A 27,254-nucleotide genomic window follows, 5' to 3' on the forward strand; every position below is an offset into this window, starting at 1 on the left:
ATCAGTTAGATAAATATGATTCGAAGTGGAACGTGTTCCTCAGTCATGTTGCAGGTCCATAATGTGATCCGTGGTCAGGCAATGCCCTTTTGATTGTTTACTGTCTTATATGATACGGTTGATGATGCTGCGTATTTGGTCGTGTAAACTAATTTAAACTTTTAATTTGATTTATTTTTATTTTTATTTGTTTATCTTGTCTATCCTTGTTTTATATTATGTTTTTGTTCTCATACATAATGTCCATGCATATGTCAGGCCAGGTTAAACGGATTTTGATGCTATAACACAATTTGCTGTGGACCTCTGGAACCAAAAGAGAGAATACTATATTATGTTCTGAAGCCATAATGGATGGGTTGATATAGTGGCTGTCATGAAAGGAATACTCAAAGAATGTTATGTTTGTCTAAATAAATGCAAAACTATAATCAGTCACGGGTCATGACTCATGACTGCACAAGAGATACCTGTATGAGAGGGCAAGGTTATTTGTTAAACTGCAGACTGATAGAACTGTACAACTAAAACCACATATAAATGACTTAAACTGTGTCTCAATCAACATTAGTTACATTACATTTGGTTATAAATTATATTATGAAAACTATATATCCAAACCCCATCCTTAGAGGACCATGTGACTGTAACTCTTGTCAGTGAGTCGCAGTGGCGTGCACAGATAGACACTAGGGGGTGCTAGAGCACCTTTTGGCAATGTGCCCTTTAGGAAAAAAAACGGGGGGAAAAAACGTTTTTTTTTTCTTTTCTTATTTTGTACAGTTACACTGTACAGTATGTGAACCATGGTAACATTGATCCATTCTTGATAAAAAAGCTTCTAATATATTATTTAGGCCCCACAATCTATACATCTCACACTATTAAGGCAACCGGCCGGTTCCACGCGCTGCACAAAGTGCCCTTTTTTTCCACTTGAGCACCTGCCCCTCTAAATGTCTGTGCACGCCACTGGTGAGTCGTGAATCATCAATGTCATGTCAGTAAACATTCTGTTGTGCTGTAGCTTTCCTCCATGCACACTGCACAGTGCTTCATCATTAGGAAGACCAAAGGAAGGATCAATGAATGCTACCGTCATAAGAGCCCTCACAGTTACAGTACACAGCTAAATGTAACTATGAAGGTGTAAAAACGGAACGCTGAATCGCTGATGATTAAAGTGCTATTCTCACCTCTACATGTTCGCTTGTCTTCCAGCAGAGTGAAGCCGGGTCTACAGTGGCACCAGGTACTGGTCTCAGACTCATTGTGGCTCTGGTTGCGGTTCCAATAGTGCCAGCAGATCTGGGAACAGCCCCCATTGTTGACTGAACATGGCATCAGCTCTGAGTACAAACAGACACAACACAAATTAACAAATGTCATCAAACGATTGTGTCAAACGAAGTGCATTCATCTGGTACGTGAGCTTTTGGAACAAGATATTGGCTTTTAATTACTTGCATTTCAGCTGCTACTCACTAAATCTAACCTGGCTGAAAGAGATATTTAGATTTGAGTGGGAAATCACAAGAGGAAGACAAGCTTGAAATGTAGCCCAGTACATTTGAATCCAGGTCCATTAGTAGCCATACATGGCAGAAATTCAAACACACTTTAAAAGCTTACAGGCAGCTATAGTACTGTGGCTGATGTACAAAACACATGATCTGATGATCACACTGATGTTTAAACCACATCACCCTTCAATCTCAATTATCTGAGTTTTGTGCTTCAGCAACACATTCTTATTTAGGCTGTTAAATATAGCATTTAAAATGCTATATTTAACAGCCTACATTTAAATGTGTACCAATAATAATATTGTGGCATCTACCCTTCCATTCAGTATTATGTTGTGCTTCATTTGAGGGTGTTTTGTTAAAGTAACAGAAAAGTAATATAGCACATAATTAATTCACACATAAAGTAATTTTGTGAATGAAATAATACAAATTTGGTCATTTTAAAAGAATAATAAACAAGAATACAACAACTACATTGTTTGTGGTCTGGTTAATCATATATGTATGTTTTTCAGTCTATTACACTTTAAAAGTAACTTCCCCCAACATTACTAAATGATAGCATGATAAAGGGTGTCCAGAAATGGTGTTTTAGAAAGCAGCAACACAACTCACCTAGACACACGGGAGTGACTCCACTCCATGCGCCGCCCTGGTGGCAGTAGCTGTGTATGTCTCCGTTAGCCAGGGTGTAACCTGGATAGCAAGCATACTGGATGTAATGTTTATAGTCCGTGGGACCTGGGTTCACTACATTCCTAAAATAGAAGGTTCCATGGGCAGGTACAGGCGGGTATGGACACACAGGGCGTCTTCTGCTGCTCAATGACAGTGCAAGTGGATTGACGGTGACATTGATCCTGAGGTTGGGGTATTCTATTTGATGGGTCGGCTGTTGGTCAGAGGTGGTCTGAGAGGGTGGGGTTACATTGATATTAGAGCGGATGGAGGTACGGCCCACAGTAGTGAAGGCAGAAGTGGACGGAAGAGCAGTTGTTGTTGAGTAAGCTGAGGAGAGAGATGGCATGAGAGAAGATGATGAAGTAAAGTCCTGCCGTGAGAGGGAGGCAGTGTGGCCGGTGGAGGGAGTCGTAGATCCAGAGTATGGACGTTGTGTTTGTTGCATTCTATTAGGCTGTCGTTTAACCGGTGGTTCTGTTGTGCTCTGAATGAGATCCAAAGGCCTGGTCCCTAACAGCAGCTTCACACCCTCGGACCCTGCCTGTCCATCCTGGCCTGAATCCACCACAGGACCTGCCTTTGTGGACCTCTCATCCAAGAAAAGATAGTTCGGGACATCTTCATTACCGGGAGACCCAGTCACTAATGCAGATGGAGACACACGATCCTGGCTTTGCAAGCTGGACACTTTTTCACCACCAAGCACCAGGAAGACTGATGTGGAAGCTTGGGTTTGCACTGACACCACTGTGTCTGCTGCTAGAGCACCGTTTGTGACTCCAATCGGACCTGGTGCAGGTGAGACAGTAGGAGTAGGAGATAGCTCTGATTCAGTGGTTACCTGCGTTGCAGGAGTCAAAGGCATTTGGAAAGACTCTGTTCCTCCATTTTCATTCTCCATGTCTTCGAGTGAATGGTCTGCCCCTGAGTCGTTCTTAACAGTTCCTCTGTCTGGTAGGACACTGCTCGATATCACAGATCCCTCTTCGGCTCCAGAATTTCTTTCCATTTTTCTCTGGATGTGAACTCCAGGATGAAGTAAACGGGTCGCCTCTTTGAGGGGGATTTCAGCCTTGGGGTATTGAACCCATTCCTTCAGGTGGAATTGATGGCTGGACATTTTACTGCCCTCGCCATTAGGGGTTTGCAATGGTATGTTAGATGACGAGTCAAATTTGTGGTAGGCAGTGTTGAGGAGGGTGTCATAGAGAGAGTGTCGCTGGGGGTTAACCACCACGGGAGCCTGGGCGTTATGACCGTTCTGCTGCCTGTATGGCTTCTGCACAGCTGGCAGTGAAGCAGAGCTCATCATGTCAGATTCTGGAAGGAGGAATTTCAGTTAACATTTCAGTTAAAGTACTGTAGTGGAACGAGATGAGAACAAATCAACAACTAGTGGTTCTCAAAGTTTTTAATTTCAAGGAATCCCAGGAATATTGATCTGACCTCATCAAACCCTGTACACTCAAGACACGCTCCATATATGGCCAGTACATTATTCATTCCATATGTTGATCTGACCCCCCCATGCCAAGCGCCAGCACTCGCCCAGCAGTCTGCCGTCACCCAGGTGGATGCGTGCACGCAACCTCGCCCTTTAGACGAGGATATTACTGGTATTAATATGTTATAAATACCTTTGCAGACAGGCTTGGTGCCATTCCAGGCGTGACCCTTGCAGTATAACGTTGAGGGACCCTGGAGCTTAAAGCCACTGTCACAGCTGAACGTTGCCCAGGAGACATCCTCATTCACACTGCTGGTCCCATGAACCAGGGTCCCTGGACTGGGACAACCTGAGCCTTTGGCAGTGGGATAAAACACAGTTTAAGCAATAAGACTTTAAGCATTAATTTCCTCGGGTATAAGAACTAGGCTTAAAGATTATAAAAATGATTAGCCACTTAATCCCCATTTCATACAGCGGGGAAAATAGCCAATCTACATTATTACAAAATAGGGTTGCCTGTTAAAAGTTAAAAGTGTATAAATATAATGCATAAAATTATCAGAAATAAACTTTCAAGTGTGATTTGCCTCATTCAGTATATGAATATAATATAATCATGGAAAGTATGAAAGGATAAGAACAATTAATACATTTAGATAAATCACACCTACTCACCGACACAGGCTGGGAGTTCCCTAGACCAGTGCCCAGACACGCAGCTGTTAGTGCGATATCCGTGGAGCTTGTAACCAGGATCACAGCGGAATATGACAAGCAGTCCTCCGTAGCGGAAAAACGTGCGTCCGTTTTCCAGGTGTCCGAATCCACTGCATCGCTCAGCTCTGTGTACTACTGAGGAACCAGTTCTACCGTCAACACACCTCGCATCATGTCTGCATCATGTCTGCTCTGAAATCCATTGCCTCTTACACGGAGGGCAGAATTAGAAATGCTACAAAATCAGTTTCATAATCATAACAAGGTCCGGACCAACATTTGATGAGATTTTGCCTCTCAGATCCAAAACTTAGAATATTTTGTTGTCATTGGATAAGATTTTGTCCACAATTCCATGCTGTATTGATGTTGGTACCATGGCCCATGGGAAACAGGCAAACGTTGATCAAAATAACAATTCTTCTACATTCTCTAGTGTAGACTTCTTGTAAATTAAGTAATGCAGATGTTTAAGTGTTCAAATGAAACCAATGAGACCATTTGTTTTCATTTTACACTCTCAAGAGTTAAAGATCTAACAAGGGTCTGTACTAACATGAAATTAACTCCATAACACATACCTGGAGTGCAGCTGCAGAGGAGAGTGACTGCCATGGTGGCTATCAGCAGGCCTGTTGGAGCTCCCATGGAGAGTAACAGAGAGGTGCACGGACCACACCACACTGCCGTGCTATCCACATGCCTGCCTGGGATAGCACTCAGGGGTTTTTACAGAGGAAGAGAGAGAGGATGTGGGGTGGGGAAAGGAGGGGTCAGGGGATAAGATGCTACAGTATACCGCAGTTTCCCTACAATACTTTTATCCGGTTTAGATGGTTGTATTTGGTAAACATAGTGCTGTACGATGCATTAATGTAGTAATTGATTCACCATGTAACTGCCTGTCCAATAGAGGCAGACTTTGCAGGAACCCAAACATTGAATGCACTATTAAAGTTGATTGTTACTCTGTACAGCTCCTTGCCTTGATCTCTCTCCGTGTTGTTTTTTGTAGACTCTGACAGCTGGTACTTAAGTATATATATATGTTCACAACATGCGCGCGTGACCCCACTATTTGCTCTGTCTGACAGGATGCTCAGGCCTGTTTAACTGCTCTCCCACATTGTTTTGTAATCATAGTGGGTAAAACACTTAAGTGAATGTGCACACCCAGGCACACGTATGTGTACACAAATTGGCTATAGTTTTCACAATGTGAGAATACGGTATGTGTTTAATTAATAAACGCACCTTTACTTTTTATGTAGGTGACAGGCTGACAGCAATTGGAAAACAGGCCAGCATTCACATTACTATCTCGTGTTTCGGACATGTCTATATCAGTGGTTCTCAAACTTCTCTAGAAGGGCCTACTAGAAAGTCTCAAAAAGCATTCGCGGCCCACACATCTGACCACTTAACAGGGCAGCCAAATTTTCAGAGCATTTTCATTTATTATGTTTATTTTAATGATCAATCAATCGTGTTCTGGCTTGGATCAACGGAACTAACAAAAAGCACCACTTTTCTGTTTTTCTTTTCATATTAATGTTATATTATACAGTGTTTTGTCAATTATTTGGGGGCCCACTTGCAATATCCTCACAGTCCACACGTTGGAAATGGCTGGTTTATAGCCGCTAATGTACAGGCTCTAGTCATCCATCCTTGGAAGCTCACATAAAGGCATCTGGTCTGTCATTCACTGGCTACTGTGGATAATCTGTTTACATTTGGTAGTACCAACACCTTGGTATGTTAAACCTCTTTTAGGTTAAATATATATTCATACATTTTCCACCACTGCTCCGGGTTTGCAGTGATTTCCGGTTGTGAACCTGGGATACAGTGAATATTGTAATCCATCAATATAGCTATGTTTCATTCTGCAATCATCTTATCATTGCCCTTGTTTTGTCCAGTATTGATCAAGAGGTGTCCAGGTGTAGCTCAGTTGAGTTTCTCTCGTTTGACTCTCCCTGCCTCAGTCACCCATCCTCCTCGCTGATCCTTGCTGTTGGTGTACCACCCGGAAGGCCTGGAGGAACTCAGTGAAGTCTATACTCCCGTCCTTGTTGAAGTCGATGCTGCGTGCCAGGTCATCTATGGATCTCTCATCCAGGTCCACACCCAGGTGGGTGCTGAAGAGACGCCACGTGTTACGGAACTCCTCGACGGAGATCAGGCCTGGATGTGAATGTTGCATGTTAGAATGACACAACAAGTCATTGATTTAATCGACTGTAAAAATCACACTTGTGTGAAGTGCTGGGCGCCCACTGTGGCTGCCACATGATGTCATGCTTAAAGCAAAACATTAAAAGTCCATAGACTTGGCTGCCACATGACGTCACAAGTGGGTGTTCTGTTTTTGCCACATGACTGAAAGCCAGACGTTGGAGGGGATAGCGCCCAAACAAAATAAATATATATATATATATATATAATAAAACAAAAATACATAGATAATATAATAAAATACCCGATTAATAAGCTAACCCCATTTTGGGTATGTCATTATAGGTGTCCCCAAAAATCATGAATAGTGAAAATAGGTCATACAGCTGTAGATCGGCTAAGAAACAAATCGATAGATGCAGCCCTATCGCATACAGTAATGTACACAATATTCATTTAAAACACACATTTAGACACAATTGCCTGTACAAAATAAAAGCGATATGTCTCTACCTGACTGGTCCTTGTCTATAATGTTGAATATGATCTCCAGGTTGGTCCTGTATCTGAACAGAGTTTCAGCCAAGCGGGGTGTAACCTACAGCAACCACATCACATGTCAGTCATTAGCAGTGCTGGAGGAAGTAGCCTATGTAGTAAGTAAAAGTAACAAATAGTAAGTAAAAGTAAAACATATCTGTAAAGTAAAAGTCCTGCATTCTATTCTACATTATTACTTTAGTCAAAGTACTAGCATCAAAATATACTTAAAGTAGAAAAAGTAAAAGTACACTGTCATGGGGCAGAGGCGGCCTGTGTCCTGTCTCGCACGCACACACACACACATTGTTGATTGTTAATAATCAAAATCTGCAACTGTAACTAGTAACTAAAGTTGTCAAATAAATGTATTGCGCAATAAAAACTTCAATTTACATGCAGTGGAGTAAAATAAATACTCAACTCAATTAAAGTAGAAGTACCTATAAAAATTCTACTTACTGTAAGTACAGTACTTACTACTGTACATTTACACTACTTAAATGTACTTATCCACCACTAGTCTTCTACACCATACTGTGCTTCATAATAGCTGTTCTAGACATTCACCCAACAGAGTATTGACCTGCGGCAGTGGGTGGCCTGGGTTCATGTCCTCAAAGCAGGACTGGTACTCCACACTGCCATCTGCTGTCAGACGTGCCAAGTGTGGGCGAAGTGTGCACCATGGCAGGTCCAATCTCAGCACAGACGTCAGCACTTCAGCCCATGCACTGACCGACAGACATCCTGAACACACATGTACACCTACAGTATGCATTTTCTGTGGGTTTTTTCCGTAAATTAATGCCTTACTTGATCATACTACACTAACTACAGCATCACACAAAACTGTATCTATTTTTGAATTTGAATCCTGATGAGGTTTCCACCCGACAGAGACGATATATACAGTACCTCCAGAAAGGAGTACATGATCATATACACAACATCACATAACGTTAAAATCCCCAGTGTTTAATTCATCCATTTGTAATTCTGAGAGAGTGAGACCAAATGTTACCGTAATGGGGCTTTCACACAGCACATGCATAGGCGCCAACTTTGCTGCTGGGCAGCACAAGCACAGTGTGAAGCGCCAAGAACAAAATATATTGGCAGCCATTTATATGATCATCCTTTAGTGAGCTAGTGCTAGACTAGGCAGACACGTTAAAATTACCACCGCTGAAGTGCCCTTGAACAAGGCATTGAACCACTACGATGAAATGTGTTCTATGAGCAGGGCCTGGCTGGAAACAAGTTCTTGAGCTTAGCCCAGATACCCTGGGTAAATATAGTAATCATTTCATTTCATTTCATTTCAGATATCAACGTATTGTAGTAGATAGTGCTTTGTTACAAAACATCGTAGCCCTAAATGAAGGGATATTTCACTTTCAAAAAAAACTTTTGGTCATTTTATTGTCTACTCAGGCTTGTGTGAACACCCCAGACAGTGTTTAACCTGCTCAATTCAGTAATTAGTTATTTGATATTCATTTTAGCTGCCCCGCCCCCTTCATTTTTTTTTATAATTGTTTTGGAAAAGAAGCTCCTCCAGGAGGAGTTCGGAGGAGACTAAAAGATCAAAAAGAATTATACAAAATAAATAAAAACAGTAAATGAAAATATACTCTCGTCACCACTCTAATACGTGAGCCCCCCTCACATATTAGAAGGACAATATCAGTCACCAGAAAAAAAGGACAGGTGTTTTCGATGAATCTATCATGGTTAAAATGGAGTTTGAAGTTACAATGAGTTTGTATAGGAATGGGGCGGGGCAGCTATAAAAGAATATCAAATATCTAACTGGGGTCTGGGGTGTTCATATAAGCCTGAGTAGATGAAATTAGTTACCAAACGTTTTTTTTAAAGTGAAATATCCCTTTAACAACAGATGTTTCGCCATTCTACATTTTCATTTATCCTAAAAGCTTTGAACAATTTAGATTCTTCTCTTCTTTGGCAAAACATTTTCAGATGGATGTCCGCAGCCAAATAGGCTGCATATCAATTTGGGGGTACTTGACTTGAAAAGGTTTGAGCACCACTGATCAAGGGCACGTGCTGCCTATGCATGCCCCGTGTCAAAGACCCCAAAGGGTCTCAGAGTGAGTAGTGGGTTTCTGGTTTCAGTATTTATTTATGGTGTATTGTCTCTATTATTAAGGTTATTGTAGCAGTCAATTTATATTGAGGGAGGGGGGGGGGGGGTCCCTTACCAGTGTGACCATTATCATACTGCAGGAAGCCAGACATCAAGTCAGAGCGATGGGCAAATAACTTCTCCTTCAGAGCCCTGAGAGCAGAACCCTCCGCTGCTCTTACACTAGGCACACACACACACACACACACACACACACACACACACACACACACACACACACACACACACACACACACACACACACACACAAACAGTATCCAATGATTAGAGAAACATAATCATAATAAAATAAACTACATAAACAAAGCCTGCTGCAACACACACACACACACACACACACACACACCACACACACACACACACACACACACACACACACACACACACACACACACACACACACACACACACACACACACACACACACACACGCAGATTACCTACCTCTGAGTGAGAGTGAGCTTGCGGGTGGAGCGGCTGACTTGGTACTGATAGAAGCGAGGAACAAGCTCTCTGCCCAGTTTGATGTAGGCACCACGGTTACTGCCCTCCTCATAATAGTTAGAGGCAGAGAAGATGGTGATTACCTTTAACACACGCACACACGCACATCATCATCACATCAGGTATAATTGACTAAATTCTAATATGTCTAATATATTTTTTAAATCTACATAGATTAGTCTGATTAATCGCTTATTGTTGAACAATGGTGGCGTACAAAAAATAGCAAAAATACAGTAATTGATTGATTTGAAGTCATAAGGCCCATGCAGTGCCCTATAGTCTACCTGTCCATTATGACAGAGCTCATAGCCCTCCTGTTTGCACTCATGCGAGCGGATGAGCAGCTGCAGGTGGTGGCTGAGCAGCAGTCTCTGGGTGACGTCAGGGCCAAAGTAACAACCTCCCCCTCTGAAGGTGTTGGGACTGCACCCCTCCTGGGGCCTGGGGTCGCTCCACAACACATCCACTATCTGCCAGGAGGAGACAGAGAGGATAGGATCACACCTGGACCTGGTTTATATAGGCTACGCAAGGCGTTAAGAGCTTGTCAGGATATTTTTGTAGGGCTATTGGGATATTTTCGTGCTTGCAGCTCAAAGTATGTAAATCAGGAATAACAGCCCTTCTGGCCCTCAGGTTGTGAATCACTGAGTTAGGGCATTAAAGACATGACATTTATTGGATAAATAATGTATTTTACACCAGATGGCAACCATAGTGACTAATGACTTGATCCAGGCCCCACCCCCACTCCTTAGGCTCGACCTATTTCAGCCATTTGACCTGTTTCCACTCCTGCTGGTGTTGGGGTGGTGGGGGTGGGGAGGGTGGAGGGACCGCAGACAGGGAGTCCAGGAAGGGCACTTGGAGGACGTCAGCAGCAGCAGTGTAGGGCCGTGGTGATCTGGGCGAGCACACAGAGGATGAAGAGGACGAAGAGGAAGAGGAGGAGTCTTGTCGGCTCAGCCCACAGTGTCTCTTCCTGCAAGGAATCAAATGTGTTGTCAACTAATCGATTTAATTGATTATAATAAAATAAGTGAGGGAATCATAAAAAATCTTTCAAAACAAACAACAATTTTCAAAAGTAAAAATTGCATATATTTTTGCACAACACTGTCTTGCGGCACTGTATAAAATAGGGTTTAAATGTTTAATGCATTCCTTGTTATATAATGTATTCTTCTTGATTATTCAATGAATCGGAAAAGCAATCTATAGAATAATTACTAACAAGATTATTGTTAGTTGCAGGCTTCAAATGTTTCATTTGTTTATGAGAAAATGGCCATGTTTAGTTGCCAAACGGCGTACAGAACGTTAATTACACTCACAGTGTTACATTAACACTCAGAATTTTGCTGTGCTGTAGAAAAGGGAGCTCTTTTCCCTCCATGAGATGTTCACAGACCTCTGAATGGGGGTCTTCTGGCTCCTGTGGCTACGACAGTTGCCTGGGCGAGGGCTGTCTGTCCCCCTCGTCCTGCTGCTACGGACATCCTGCTCATTCACATCATACCTAGGCAACCTCAGTGCAGACTTGACCTTGAGGACGGAGCCAGAGAAAGAGAATGAGGGTGGAATCAAATTTCCACTTGTCGGCACTCTCGGGTGGAAACCTTGTATGTCACAAAACGATTACTTTACATTACTACCCAGCAAATGGAAAACATAATAAAAATAACCTGTGTTTGGATCCAGTGTGGTTATTATTTAGTCACAAGCTTTTCTTAATACCGTTCATTGGTTCACTATTTATAAAAACCTACAGACAAACTTATAGCAACATACTACAACAACATTATAAGATCTGACCCGGTCCAGCTCTCTTAATTACACAGCAAAATCCTCAGTGTTACGGGTCCACTTTTACACTCTCAGAGTTAAATTAACACTCCAGATTGTACCGGTTGAGAGTTCAAACTTATATATCTTTAGACCACTTTATGTCTGGTTTGCATTCTTTCCTGATACAAATCTGAACTTATACTTATTGCACATTTAGAATAGGGATGAACATGTCAAGGTATCTAAGGCGGTAACCTTGTGTCTCTCTATTGTGCTGAGGAAGTTGAGGTCGGTCTGGTCCGATATGCCCCCATGAACAATCAATACTTTGCCGTCGATCACCGTGGCGATTGGCAGGAGGCTGAACACATCTTGAAACAGCTGAAGAATCTCTCGGCCAAAGGTCTGGAGACAGATGTCACCATTACCACTCAAATGGTGCAGTGAAAGAGTCGTGGCCACAAGGTGGCAGTGGATGCGTGGTAGAAATTGACCAGTGGTTCCCAACCTTTCAATCAGTGCCAACTTGCAAATCTTGAAAGCGTTTGTGACCCACCCATCTCACCACTTATCAGAACAACAATTTCTATCTTAATGTTATATTATCATAAGAAATCAAATTATAGAATAAAATAATATCATTTGGAGGGGGGGCCTTGCACCAGCACCACCCCTGGCCTGCCGCCTACAGGTTGGGAAACAGTGATATAGACAATGAATGTATGGTGCCAGTGGCCATAACAACAACTAAAACAAAAACATATATCATAGCTGTACCTTGTACTTCTGCATGACTTCTTTTGTGAATCCATATCTGGAACAACACAACCAGTGCAGCAACGTGAAGTTTTTAGTTTTCAGAGTTAAACTACAGGATTTAGGTCTAGTGTGACATGAGTTACTACTATCTCTAAAGTCTACTTTAATGTGTGTTTGTCTACAAAATACATTTATTCTATGTACAGAACAAATGACTAACCTGAGATTCATGATGTGGTCTTCATGGTTACCTCTGTTGAGGTGCATGTGGTCAGGGTACAGCAGAAGGTATGCAAAGAGCAGAACGACCACCTCCACGGACTGTTTCCCCCGGTCCACAAAGTCCCCGTTAAACACGTACGAGGTGTCTGCAGAGGGAAGGCCATTCTAAAGAAAGAAAAACAACATCAACTATCGCAACATAAACTGTATATACTGTGGGATTTCTTTGGATTGTTTTTGGTTTAGTTTTTTTATGATGATGGTTTTTACATGCTATTTTGGTCAATGAACCTTCATGCAACATCAATGGAGTTAAGTATCAAAATGGGTGGAAATGGGCCATCGAAGAAACAGTTCAGCTAGCTGGTGGGACTACGGTTGGAAATTAGATTCTAACTGAATCCTAAATGTATATTTACCTTGTAAAATATGAGAAGCAAGTCGTCAAGCCGTCCATGTAGATCACCTAAGAAAGAAATAACAGGAATATGGATGGATATTGTACAAAAGTATTTATCAAAATGTACTTAAAGTACCAAAAGTAGAAAGTACACATTATGCAAAAGGTCCAATTTATCTTTTATACAAATGTATAAATTGTAAAAAGTATTTTGACAATCTCCATCGTGATTGTATAGGGCCTAAATGGTGCTATCCCTTTTAAAGATTAGTTTTTTGGCTTTTTGCCTTTATTGTTGAAACGATAGTTACAAGTGAAGATAGACAGGAAAGAGGAAGAGAGAGAAGGGGAGACAAAGGCCGTCCTGAGCCTAAATGTGGCATGCGCCTGGACCACTAGGCCAGTGGGCGCCCGGTGCTATCCCTTTTGAACTGAGTGTTTGACTGTACTCTGTTGCTGTTTTTACATTTATGTTCAATAAACTATTCAATCAATCAATTTTCAAAAGTCAGAAATGTATCATGTACGGTTGAAGTGGTTAATGTATGTTTTGTAATAATAATCAAAATCTACAAAGTAACTAATAACTAAAGTTTTCGAATAATTGTAGCGGAGTAAAAGTATAATATTTCACTCTGAGGTGTAGTGGAGTACAAATAAAAATACTGAAAAGCTTGACTGTGCCTTCAATTTTGACACGCGCCCCAGAGCTGGAAGGAGGCGTCTACCTTTTTATGTTTTATGTTTATGGTTGTCTCAATAAAACAGCCCTCCCCCTTTCCTCAAGGTGGGGCGAGTGAACCAAAGCATTATGGTCATTGTAGTAATCTAGCAATCCAGTCAAACCCTAGTCATACACAGACTACATTATCTTTTCTGGCCATAGAGTGCAAATTTCAAATTGTGCTACTGTTATCTACTACAAATACTACAACATTGAGTGACTGGAGTTTCTTCCAGTGGTGAAATGTCCCTTTTAAGTACAGTACTTAAATGTACTTAGTTGCTAAACACCACTGGAAAATGGAAGCAGATGGAAACAGCTGTGGCGACTTATAATGGGAACTAGCCTAGAGAAAGATATTACGTAGTGCATGTTCCACGGGCATCATCACAGCCATTCACCTTTCTATTCATTTATTTAGAAGCCCATTGTATGCTGCCTCTGGCAAAACCTGATACCACGAAAGATCATATGACAAGGACTTACAACTACACAAAACACTAAAAGGAACAAGATAAGTGAAGTAAGGATGACTTACCACATACAGTGATCTCCTTGGCATATGATGTAGACAGGTGTGTGATGTTGGGCATGTGTCTGAGGAGTTTCTTGGTCTCGTACAACAGCTGCATCAGATACTTAGCATGAAGGGCCTGGATTGAAGCATTTTGATTTAGTTTAGTTTTCCTGTAGGTCTTTTGAATAAAATGTAATCTACTGTAGTTTTAGTCATATTTTAGTCGACAAAATGCCATACGATTTTAGTCGACTAAAAATCTACAGTTTTGGCAGGCCTTGATTGCATCGCAATGGCATATTTTACACTTGGTTGCATGTTGAAAATAGCCGATCTACAAGCTCAGTCACAACGTGTCACAGCATGACACGTTGTGAGCTATTTTCCGGCTATTTTCGCTATTCTTCGAAAATACAATCTGGGCAAACTCTCAACCAAGATAGTACTCTCTCCCCATGCCTCCGGCCTGGTGGAGACAAAAAGTAACGAAAAATGAAAAACTACAGCAACCTTGCTCTGGTATACCTGTTGGTTCTTGAAGGCGTTGAGCAGTGTGTTCGTGTGAGACACAGAGAGGGGGAAGGAGAGGCGTGGGCCGCTGTAGGACTCTGGTACTGGGATGAGGTTGTAGCATGACTCTCTGTCCAGCCAGGGGTCAACCACTGGATCCAACAGCTGGGAGATCAGGTCTGGAACCCAGGACACATGCAGGGGTCTGCTTACTATAAGCGGCTTTTGGGCTTGTTTTTCAGAAAGGTTGCTTGTAAATATTGGTAGTTGCGGGTTGCATTTTTTGGGGGGCTTGTATTCTAAATGTGTAGTTGAACTTGTTTCCTAATGTTGTTTAAAACAGTGGTTCTCAAACATTTTCATGTCAAGGATCCATGCATTTGTCCGCGAACCCCCATCTGAAAATATAAGGATCCACATACAAGATCTGTGTAGTTAAAATGTTTCAATAGCAGATCTACAAGCTCACAAAGTGTTGCATCGCATTATTTTCAAATAGCCAATGTAATATAGTAGGTTTGTTTTGGCCTTGTTTTCATAGACTTGGTTGCTTGTTTCTGACTTTCACTGTACCTGTTGGGAATCATCATCATCCGTCATCCTCAAACTTTTCTTTTTAAATTCCATTACGGTATTTTTGTTAGTTTTAGTTAACTATAATAATCCTGCTTCATAATCAATCATTCGATTCAATGTCTGTATCAACGTTGTATATTACAGGTCCTTCTAAATGCTAATGAGCATCTGGACTGTCTAATTTATGCAGGCAAACAGGGCATGAAGAGGCTTGTGACCACAATCCTATTTTTCCATGACCTTATTTACCTCACTGTGTGTGTGTGTGTGTGTGTGTGTGTGTGTGTGTGTGTGTGTGTGTGTGTGTGTGTGTGTGTGTGACTGTGTGTGTGTGTGTGTGTGTGTGTGTGTGTGTGTGTGTGTGTGTGTGTGTGTGTGTGTGTGTGCACATGACGTGAGCGTACGTGAGTCAAATGTCCCCACAAAGGGTATAGTAGAGAAAGGGTTGTTTTATGATAACAATTAGGAACACATCCTAAATTGTTGATGTCCTCAAGTATAGTCATACAATTGAAATGTGCATGTGTGTGTTTACAGATGATGATCTCTACATTACTACAACACCACTATAAAGGAAACATATCAGGCTCTATTTTTGTCCATGCTTATCCTAATTTTACTATTTTGAAAATATGTTTTTAATAATTCAACTAGCCGACCTACATCGACACGTTGTGAGCTTGTAGATTTAGGGATAAGGGGTTTAGCACTGACCAGAGCCATCTAATAGAAGAGTTATGATATTGAGGGGGCAGAAACCGAGCGCTCGAGCGCTGTTCATGCAGCCTGAACTGAGACAAGCTGGAGCGAGGGCGACGCAAATAAGAGCCATTTTAGGCATGTGTGCAACATGCCAACTGTTTTATTGTACAGTGACAACTAAAGTCTCTGTAATGTTTATGTTGTACGATTACTACAAAACAATCTAAAATAAAGGGATTTAAGATCATTAAAGAAGGGCTGTTGCCTGGGTCCAATGCATTTCTGCCTACTTCCGGTCCAGGACTTGTCCCAGTTGGTTGTCCCCATTCTCAATAGAAGTCTATGTAGAAGAGCCATTGGACTGGCCTCATGAAGTGAACAGAGTTTGCGTAACTCTGTCTTACTCTATGGCTCTGGCACTGACAAAAATAGAGCCTCTGTCGGGTGGAAACCTCATTATGTCCTTATGTCATTATGTCCAAAACCTTTCAGGATTCAAATTCAATATTAACAAAAGTAGCAGATCTGCAAGCTCAAAACGCGTCGCGAAGTAGACCTGCTACTTTTGATGCTTTTGTATGACACTGTAATTATGATCAAGTAGGTCAAAGATGTCCCCCCCAAAAAACTCATACTGCAAGTTAAAATATGTAGATAAGAGGTTTCTGCCTTTGATAATGGAGTGTATTGGCCAGAGGAGTGGGCAACAGCTGTGTTTGTACAATACACCAGCACACTGTCCACACACACCAGTTGCTAAGCAACAATAAGCACTGACAGAAACGCCAACATCCAGGAGCCCGACAGAACAAATCTAATGTTAGTTTTATGGAAGCACAATAGTGAACAATAAAATCATGATTGTAAAAATTACAACAATAACTAAATTTTAATTTAGTAAAAACAGCACACCGATGCTGTGTCTGCAACATCAGTGGCTGTGTGCTTAATGAAAGCGAGGCAGAGTAGAGAGAGAGAGGTCCCAAAGGTTTCTCTTTGAGGGACATTATTTTGTGCAACATAACATGAGGTTTACTGTAATCTGGGGCATTACTGTCGACGCCAGGCGAGAGCAGATGTTTTCGCCCCACACAAACAAAACACATTTTTTGTATTTTAATCCTTCGGATTCTGTCCTAACATCCCGCAAATCGGTACACAGTATCTCCATAGTCATGTGATCAAGGGGGATCTGTCCGATATTTCATATTCTATCCTATGGCTAACACTGGCTTCCAAAGTCTGCAGGATTGGTCCGTTTTAAACAAAATGCCTCAAATCATGAACGCAGCGTGCAATTTCCGTAAGATTCTGCATGAACATTCCTACTAGGCTGAGGACTGTTGGCCTGTTATAGCGCCACCAGCAGGTGGATTCCGAGGAGCACCTTTTCTAGTTAACTTTGAGGTTATTCTATCTATTACTTTTTGATCAAACAAGAAAATGTGTTTTTTATGAATATATTTGTTATTTTTACTTAAGCACATGTTGTACAAAGATTGTGAAAATAAGAGATCTACAAACTGACAACATGTCGCAAAAGAAATTGTAGCGTTGATTTGTTGATATATTATGTGGGGAGGGAGAAACTGCTTCTCAATTAACGTATTCGCTTAAACTACATGGACAAGATTAAGTCGGTAAAGGTGTTTGCACACTGGTGCTTTGTGTTTTTTCGGCTGAATGTCGGAGTGAATTTTGGAGGAACGTAAAAAATAAATCAACCTCATTTTATGTCAATCACGTTTACGTTTTCCGCAGCAGTCTATAGGGGTCTAGTGGGATGTTGGTGACAACCAGTGGTAGCCTATGCTGTTTATATTTGTATTCTTGTTTTTTTCAATGCTTTTAACCCTGTAGCACTCTGAGATTCGTGAGAATGTAAAATGCTTTATAAATAAAATGCACTATTATTATAATTTACTATTTACTATGAAAACCTACATTTCTGTGTGTCACGTTACGCCTCCATATATGGTCACGCCTCGTGACATCACACCCATTACAATCAAGACACGCTCCATATATGGCCAGTACAGAATTCAATCCATATGTTGATCAGACCCCCCATGCCGAAGCACCAGCGCTCGCCCAGCAGTCTACCGTCACCCAGGCGGATGCATGCACGCAACCTCCTCAGGGTGTCTTACTGGTAATTACTTGCGCAAGCAGAGCGCGCAAGTAATAGTTTTCGTCCAGTGCTTCGATGCGTATGTCGCCGTTTGATGCGTATGCGCCGTGCCAGCGTATGATGTAATGACTACTTGTGCTTGATATGGCAGTGGTGTCAGATTACATACATGTATACATAGGGGCATTACCTTTAATCCTCCTGACACTAAAACATATCGTCATTACGTCACCATCGAAAACCAATTACACCCTGGCATTGGGTCCTTTAATCCACATCTTTATTAAGTCATCATTGAGAGCTATTATACCAGTTATACCCTGACGTCATATGCTGCTACGATACATACGCATCAAACGGGGCATACGCAAAGTAACCACAGTATACTTACAAATTACATATACATATACATAGAGGCATTTCCTTTAATCCACCCGACACTGATCGACATATACGTCACCATCGAAAGCCGTCACTCATCCGTATTAATTACAACATTACGTAATTGATTGATATTTTTTTCCAATTTATATAACCTTAACTTCTGTGTCAACATACCCTATTACCCAGGATTTAATCATGTTATCACGGAGGGGAGTAGAGGTGTGCTCACCTGGTCCATTACCGTTCAGGTGGGTGAAGTTGTCCAGCATGAAACTAAAGAAACTGGACAGCTGAGGAGAGAAGAGAAATAAAACTTTCACCATAGAGACTCTATTGCACTAGACTCTATTGCACTATGCACTGTTTATGCATGGCTGCCTGGATAGCCTTTTTTTTCTTTCTTTTGTATGTGTCTCTGCCCTTAGGAGCTGGGAAATTAACTGAATATATATATATCTAAATCAAATTTAGAACCAATAACAGCCTTAATAATCGAGAAGCAGGTTTTAGTCTGATAACCATTTAACCCTGTGTACTATATCTGCTACTTTTGCTATTTTTGAATTTGACAGTTTTGGACATAATGAGGCCAACAGAGACGTTGTGGTACCTGCAGTTGGTCCTGTTCGCCTGCATATTCAATGGACTGGAAGATGTTCCAGGTGTACCGCCGCCTCATCTCCAGGCGAGCCATGTAGCGCCGGTACCATCTCTGGATTAAAATGGCCGCCTTTATGGCTAAGAACAACACCCACGTTTATCTTTTCAGCTATTTGTATGAATTTGTTGCCAAATAATGCAAATGATATGTTGATGATGAAAATGATTTGTTCTGGATCGATGCACAGTACATGAATACATATACACAGTAAAATCCTCAGTGTCAATTTAACTCAGAGAGTGCACAAGTGGAAACAAATGGACCCTTATGGGTTTAGTCTTTGTAAGACTAAAGTCTCTCTGAGATTGCAATCTAACTCCTACTCACACACACAGTAAAACCAATTTACGGTTGGGCAAAATTATGATTCAAGTTCAATTATGATTACTGAACAATTATTTTAAAAAGAATAGTGACAATAAAAGATTTACAAGTTAACAATGTTTCGCTGCGTTGATCTTTTAGATTGGCTATTTTTGCACACCCCCATTCCACTACTAAGTCTAATAGCTAGGTTGCATGGTTAATCAGACTAATAGATTTGTTGATTTGTTGATAAGAAAGAAAGAATATATATATATATTAAAAAATGGCTTCTTGATTTTTCGATTAACCTAAGAAAGATGAAGTCGGTTACTGGCTCTAAATATTGAAGATACATTTCTGGTTAATTGCCCAGAGTTAAATGAACACTGAGGATATTACCGTTCATGCACATGCGTGACACAGAACTAAATCTCAAGAGATGAGGGGTGACCTTACTTACTCAGAGCCGGGCTGGGAACCTTGGCAGTATCATCTGTGTGAAGATGACTACAGTTCAGCAGATGAAAGTGATAATTGAATAAAATCAAGCGCAACAGAGTGCGAGAGAGTGGATAAGAGAGAGAGTTAACAAGACACAGGGGACATGGAAAGGGACCCTGAGACAACAAATTAAAACAGGAGAGAGCGAGATGCAGAACAAAGGAAACCGATCTGTCAAACATGTTGATGACATCACCCAATGTGGAGTTGGAGGAGATATAAGATATCTGCTGAAATATTACAACAGAAAATAATCCATCCATCCATTGTATACATTACAATGCAATACTTTACTGATATGCTGTTTAATCAACTTATATAAATACGGAGACATTTATGTAACCAAATGGACCTGGTTCCATTTGGTTCCATGTGTGTATACCATGTGTGTATACTGAGCAGGGCTAACTGATCACAATAGAGGTTTGGGGTTCACTTATAATCTACACCAGTGCTTCTATTTTCATGTCAAGCACCCCATCTGAAAAGGAACCTCCATAGAATGTGTGTGTTTTTTTTAAAATCACACCTGTGTGAAGTGAGGGGCACTCTTATCATCGTACAACACATGACGTAAAATATCCATTCATTGTCAAAATAGCGAAAATAGCTGATTTGCTCGCTCTTATCATTGTACATCATCATGACGTAACATGTCGATTTGCTCAGACACATACAGTATGATGTAAAGTCTCCATTCATTGTCAATGGGAATTTGACAAAATAGACGATTTGCTCACCTTCAGATGACGTAAATTCTCCATTCATTGTCAATGGCATTTAATGTTTGTGTTAGGACAAACATCTCTATAGCTATATATAGGAGGGGCTATCGCCCCTCAAAAATAGCAGATGTCGCATGCATGTGTTTTGAGCTACTAGATCTGCTATTTTCTAATAGCTGATGTATAAAACAGGGTTAATAGTTGTTAAACTGATTTTATTGCTATATTAACACATTTTGCTGGATACCCTCTGGAACCCCCTCTCCAGGACCCCTGGGGGTCCCCGGACCCCTTTAAGAACCACTACCCCTTTAAGAACCACTACTACTACCACTACACTTTATGGGAGTAGTTCAATGTTCAAGCGGTCAGAATAAGTATCCAAGTGGTCAACTGGGGGACACAATTAACAAAGTTACCTGTCTCTTTCCTTTGAGCCAGGGGCTCTGTAGCGATGGAGGTGCCACAGCCCATGGTGACATCAGCCAAACGGCCCAGAGGTCATGCAGGTTCAGTAACAGTGGCTCTCCAGTGTCACATAGCCTATTTCAGCAATAAAATCTGCAAAAAAAAACAAAAAAACATTAAAAGCTACTGTAACCTGATGTGACTCCCTGAATAGGACTGTTTGGATGGACTCAGTCAATAGTCATTTTAAATCCCTAAATGTCTGTCCTTAATTGTACAGATACAGTATGCAAAATTACCTGAAGTATAGCCATTCCATAAGTTTGTCACACTGTATTAACGTGACAAACAGTGTTAGGATATCCAGCTAATTGCCTTCAGAATTCAATAGTTCCCTTTGAAAAAGCGATTAAGGCACAGACGTCAGCTATATGGCAATATTATGTGTTCTTCTGAAGATGTGTTCTTCTGAAGAATATTGGACGCTGACGCTGTCATTATTTGGGAGTGGATCGACAACAATAACAACAACAACTTAACATTGTGTACTTCTAGGGGAGTTTAAATGATCCCTTACCTGTGTGTGCGCACGATCCCGTAGGCCCTAAAATCAGAAATGATGTTGCATTGCAAGAGCTATATGAATACGCTATCTTTCTGTGACTCGTCTCTAACCTATATAGCTACACAAAACAATAAGAGCAAACAATTACAGATGAGAATACTTCGGGGAACAAGAGCCCTTCTGCTTACTCAGACTGCCCTGTATACTCCTGCGTAAGACGGTGGCGCGCTCTGACAACAGACCTACAAGCTACAAGACCACAGCGCGTCGCTTATCAGACGGCGACACCATGTTGTAGGTAGAGTTGTATACTCTAAGGTTGTAGGACTATAAATCAGGCTTTCCCAGCATAGGGCTTTCCTCAGCGCCGATAGATGATGCTACGCCTCATCTCGTCTCGTGAGTCGTGTTGGGAAAACAGCAGCGCACGACACACGACGAGAGCCTGTAGGGTAGGCGATACAGCGCGTCATCATAATCATCAGTGATGGAAAGGTAAAGTAGCCTGGATACATTAACCATTGTCACGTGCTGTACAATTATGAGCCAGGCTAGTATACCTACATTCACTTTGAGTATGTCCATGTTTTTACGCTTAACCTCCACTTCAGTGAAACTGGCAAATACTGTACGTGCATGTACTGTAGGCCTACTTAGCTCTGGTCCATAGCCCTAATGCCTACTATTGTGCATTTTTCTCCATAACAAGTAGGCCTACTTGATTGCATATTTAGATTAATAGGCCTATAAAACTATAGAACTACAGGGTATTTTGATGCCAATACTTTTGTACTTTTACTCAAGTAAACATAGCATGCACTTTTACTTTTATTTTAATCATTAATTCTACATTGTGGTATTGCTACTTTTACGTTAGCACTGATCCATAGCTCTAATGCCTGATGAATGAAGGTATTAGACTTTACCTATTAAAAACCACAATCAAGTAGTATACCCTTTCCCACTACCACCTAGTGCAGCCACTCCCAATCTGTGGGAGGTGGGCCCCCAGCAAAATACCACTGCATTTATATAGTGCCTTTATCCAAGGGTTAGATTGTGCATTACATTCACACACCGATGGTGGAGGAAACCATGCAAGGCACCAACCTGCTCATCGGGAGCAATTAGGGGTTCAGAGTCTTGCTCAAGGACACTTTGACACCAACTCTGGGGGACGTTCGAACCTGGCCGGATGGCCACTCTACCCTGAGCCACTGCCGCCCGATGATAAAAGTTTCTGTGTGTGTCATTGTGATATACCGATGTTGTTGTCGGGCAGAAACCACATTTTGACTGTTTTTTCCCCTCATGAATGAATGCCCTACTTGATCATACTAAAGCATCAGATCCACAAGCTCGATCTGCTACGTTTGAATCTGATTCCTGTAAAGTAACAGTTTTGGACATAAGATTTCCACCTGACAGACGGTACGACTTTATCCAACCTGGACACAGCTCTCAAAATGCATGCGGCCAACCCAGATTTTCTTCCCTCATGTCAGGACCCAGTATTCAGGGTTTGGCATGATAAGGGACTGGACCAGCTTGCTAAACTATATAACAGAGGCATAATGGAGTCATTTGAGAATCCAAGGAATAAATATTCATTACAACAGTCACATTTCTTTAGATTTTTACAAATCCGTCATTATGTAACAAAGAACATGCAAGCCCCTAGGACATCCTTCCTAGAAAATATTCTTACACAACAGTACTCTTCTGAACTCAAATAGGTCATTTAAAAATAAATGTTCAAGCCATATGTTTTGTTCTTGATACTATAATCGTAATGTGTCATATTTTGCTTTGCAGTCGCTACTGTGCATGTGCAACTATCATCAGATTGGAAGGGAAGAGAGATGGCTCACTCCTCTTTAGTTTAGTTACACTTAACACTGGAAAAACTATGGTTAAGTGGGAAATCATCTATGATAAATTGCAAAAAACTCTAGTGATTAGTTGCCGATTCGATGAATCGATTACTAAATTAGTTGAAAACGAATTGAATAGTCGATTTCTCAATGAATCGTTGCAGCCCTAGTACATATGCTTTGGAAATGTACAAAGATACAGGTGTTTTGGAATGAGGTGAAGAATGAGCTCTGGACACCTTGATTGGATATACATTTGAACTTGTCACATATCCAGTGTGTACTAGCAGCTAAGGTATCCAGTGCAAGGACCAGACACAACGCCAAATTGGTTGGAATATATATTCTTATACATACAGAAAGACTATACTCGAGCTTTGGATTCATAGACGTTCCTACACTGGATGATTGGTACAAGGAGGTAATGACTGTGGTTCCTCTGGAGAAACTGACTTCTCCTCCGAAATAACATGGAAGGGTTCACGAAGGTATGGGAACCAGTCTTAGATACAGTGGACCCTTCTAGACTGCGCTTCAATGTACATTATTGAACGGTAGTGAATAACAAAGACTCTGGTGACCTGTAATGTGCAATCATGTCTGTGGTGTACTAGTTTGTATTTTGTCTGTACATTGCAATGTCCGTATTGTGGTACTTGTTTTCCTATGTTGTGTTAAAAAAAGAAAAATGTGTGGTTCTATATACATTGAATTGCGATTGAACAGCTGTGAAATTTCAGAGCCTCAATAAAAATACATTGAAAAAAAATGCATGCAGCCCACCAATCTGACCACAATGACCCATTTCATCCCATGGGGGGGGAAATGAGCTTCACCCAGCTGAGTTCTGCCCACAGAGACGCACAAGGGGGAGCAGTTAGTTTGCACAGGGACACCTCGACACATAACACCGGCAGGAATCAAACCTGGGACCTTCTGGTCCCAGCTAGACAGCTGAGCTTCAGCATGGTCAAAAATATATACATAAATAAAAATATATATATCTTTAATGATACTGTAACTTAAAATTGACATCAATATTACAATATAAAAACATGTTTAGCTTGGATTTCATCCTATGATTTCATCATGTGCAGTGCAGGTGTGTTTTTTCTTAGCCTCTATTGTGTCAGTCATATGGATGATTCTCTGCCTGTTGGTCTTTGACAGCTGGGAAGTCTCCAAGCTCACTAGTTGAAGCCAGAGACTGGGAGTCCTCTTTAAACGACCACATTGGAATCTCTTGGTCTTCTTCCACTTCTTCTAGGAGGACTTGCAGTACCAGAACCACCCTGTGGGGAGAGACATTTCACTGTACAGGTATTTTGGTGGACTTTTTGGGGTGAGTTAATACTTTAACCTTGAACCCCATTTTCATGTGCTACACTAAATCCAGAATCCATTTAAAAAGGAGCACCCATTTTCAATAGAAACTACAGCCCCTCTTTTGCTAGAATATTAGCATGCTGAACTAGAAGTCATTGTTCTTGCATTAAAAAAAGAAGTTTGAAATCAAATCACCAAACCTGCCTACTGATGACACTGGTAGGAAGGTTTATGAACTGTCCACAGCCCTATTCTGTCCAAACATTTACTTTTTATGGATATGAAACAATGAAGCCTTTCATGTTCCAATTGCAACAACACCCTTAGGCTAGATACATCAAGTTTGGTGGAAGGAAAAAAACATTTATGCACATTTGTAGCAGAATGAGAATGGGGTAACAGATTTGGAACAAATTGTTACTTTCAAATCTTTCTTGAATAATTATTATGCTGTTGTCCTGACCTCTTTTTAATCTCTGTAGATGAAGGTGGAGTAAGCCATCGTTGCTTTGGTTCTTTCAATTTCCTTGATCTTGTTCTTCTTACAGGAGCCTTCATGGTGCTGCACTCATATGCCTGTACACATGAAACAAATATAGAACCTAGTGGTGTTGTCGGAGTGACGTAGGGAAGGTAGGCTACCTGTACACAAGACGTAACAATACAGGACCTTGTGTAAATACAGGATTGAAACACAAACTGCTACACTGACTGTGACTATGTGGCCTTTTCTAATGCAACTGAATGAAGAGAGTGGTGAAGAAGTTCAATTGAAAGCAGATTTGTGCAATTAGGCTTGATTGCAACCTGAGTTACATGGACAGGTTACTGTTAGGCGCAGACGAAATGAAAGCCTGGGTATCAAGGCTACTGTTAGGCTGGTTCTCAAATGTTTTTCATAGCTCCAATGCCTGCGTTTTGAAATTACGTCATATGGCAGCCAAGTCTATTGACTTTAAATGTTTATTTTTAGAGCACTTTTAACAAAAATGAAATGACAACAAAGTCTCTGGACTTTTAATTGTTGTTTAGGGCAGCAGTTAAACATTGATGATGCAAGACGTCAATGTTCACTTCACACAAAAGTGTGATTTTTTTTGAGGGGCGCTAGCCCCTCCAATGTCCAGCTTTGAGGGTCTGTGTAAACACAAACATTGAAGACAAATGTGTGTAAACACAAACATTGAAGACAAATGTGTGTAAACACAAACATTGAAGACAAAGGTATGTAAACACAAACATTGAAGACAAAAGTGAGGACGCAAATTTGATTGGCCAGAATGAGATGATGACGTATGATGATAAGATCGAGCGCCCCTCACTTCACACGGGAGTGATTTTTAAATTTTTATTTCAAGGATTCCAATAACTGTGTACAAATGTAACCACGTGTACTGGTACATTTAACTTGTTAGAGTTACATTGCAGATTTTGTCAAGGACATGATTTAGTCTTTATTTTCCTATTGCACAGTGGTAGGAATCTTGGCACAGGTGTGCATTTTGTGGCATCTTTGGTCCCGGGGGGAGGGGTGGGTGGGATTTAAAACTGTCGACTGACTGCATTTCTTTAAAGCCAAAGGCAGGGCATTCCACAGAGTAGGAGCAACCACTGCAAAGGCCCTGTCACCTTTTGTCTTACGCTTGGTCACCGGGATTTTTAAGAGGCCTTGGCTTTATCCGAGGACCTATGAGAGCTCTCACATTATCCTTAGGGGTTAAAAGATCAGGGATATAAAGTGGGGCCAGTCCATGAAGTGATTTAAAAGTAGTTAAAAGGATTTTAAAATCTACTCTGGCCTTGATGGGTAACCAGTGCAGTCCGGGGTTATGTGTGCTCTACGGTTGGTGTTGGTGTTGGTGAGGAGTGAAGTGAGCAGCACTCTTATCATGGTACATCATCATACTGTACATCATCTCATTACGGCCAATCACAAATTGCGTCCTCGCCTTCGTAATCAATGTTTGTGTTACGCAATGTTTGTGTTTATACTATGATGGAAAATTGCCCATTCAATGTCAATGGGAATGTAATGTTTGTGTAGGACAAAGTTAGTGCACACACACTAAAAGCTGGACATAGGAGAAAAACACATTCCAGAGGGGCATAGCAGGCATGGTACCAGACAGTAAGAATTGAGAAGGGCTGCAATATCAGTTGCAACAAACACAACCTGTTTTACTAGACTTAAGACATATTGATGTTCTTATTTAATGAACCTTATTTGGAAAGTCTACACTTTATTGCCCTTGATAATGTACAAAGCAAACACACACACACACACACACACACTCATATTGCTCCACCCACTCCTTTCATTCATGGCAGGCTGGACCACCTGGCCAATGTCACCGTTTTACCTGCATGTTTTGTGACTTCTGTAGGCCTACAGTTATT

The 27,254-nt window shown here is 41.2% G+C and overlaps 1 protein-coding gene and 1 long non-coding RNA gene across 2 annotated transcripts; both read right to left on the bottom strand.

Moving 5' to 3' along the window:
• Positions 1-5,895: 5,895 nt before the first annotated feature.
• On the bottom strand, positions 5,896-21,905 carry ppef1 (protein phosphatase, EF-hand calcium binding domain 1). The gene is made up of 19 exons (XM_079497124.1): positions 21,670-21,905; positions 21,104-21,245; positions 19,919-19,951; positions 19,102-19,229; positions 18,721-18,781; positions 14,714-14,877; positions 14,210-14,324; positions 12,967-13,013; positions 12,546-12,712; positions 12,344-12,380; positions 11,822-11,971; positions 11,190-11,323; positions 10,562-10,760; positions 10,063-10,248; positions 9,716-9,858; positions 9,327-9,433; positions 7,685-7,848; positions 7,072-7,156; positions 5,896-6,567 (listed from the first exon to the last, which is right to left on the bottom strand). Exons 2-19 carry the CDS (start codon positions 21,156-21,158, stop codon positions 6,365-6,367), a joined length of 2,178 nt encoding a protein of 725 aa, XP_079353250.1. The 5' UTR covers positions 21,159-21,245; positions 21,670-21,905; the 3' UTR covers positions 5,896-6,364.
• A 2,615-nt stretch (positions 21,906-24,520) lies between these two features.
• Positions 24,521-25,672, bottom strand: LOC306919533. Its single transcript, XR_013789568.1, has 2 exons — positions 25,321-25,672; positions 24,521-24,823 (listed from the first exon to the last, which is right to left on the bottom strand). It is a non-coding gene; the product is annotated as an uncharacterized lncRNA (long non-coding RNA).
• Between the last annotated feature and the right edge of the window lie 1,582 nt (positions 25,673-27,254).

The sequence above is a fragment of the Electrona antarctica genome (genome assembly GCF_951216825.1).
Source record: "Electrona antarctica genome assembly, chromosome: 3".
Taxonomy (NCBI): Eukaryota; Metazoa; Chordata; class Actinopteri; order Myctophiformes; family Myctophidae; genus Electrona; species Electrona antarctica.

Bases quoted from the DNA above. Each gene is read 5' to 3' on its own strand.
- ppef1 (XM_079497124.1), bottom strand. From the start codon at position 21,158: ATGGGCTGTGGCACCTCCATCGCTACAGAGCCCCTGGCTCAAAGGAAA. The intron at 12,713-12,966 runs GTAAATATACAT...TTCTTTCTTTAG, and splicing joins TGCTTCTCATATTTTACAAG to AATGGCCTTCCCTCTGCAGA. The intron at 9,859-10,062 runs GTAGACTATAGG...CGTGTGTTAAAG, and splicing joins AGCTCTGTCATAATGGACAG to GTAATCACCATCTTCTCTGC.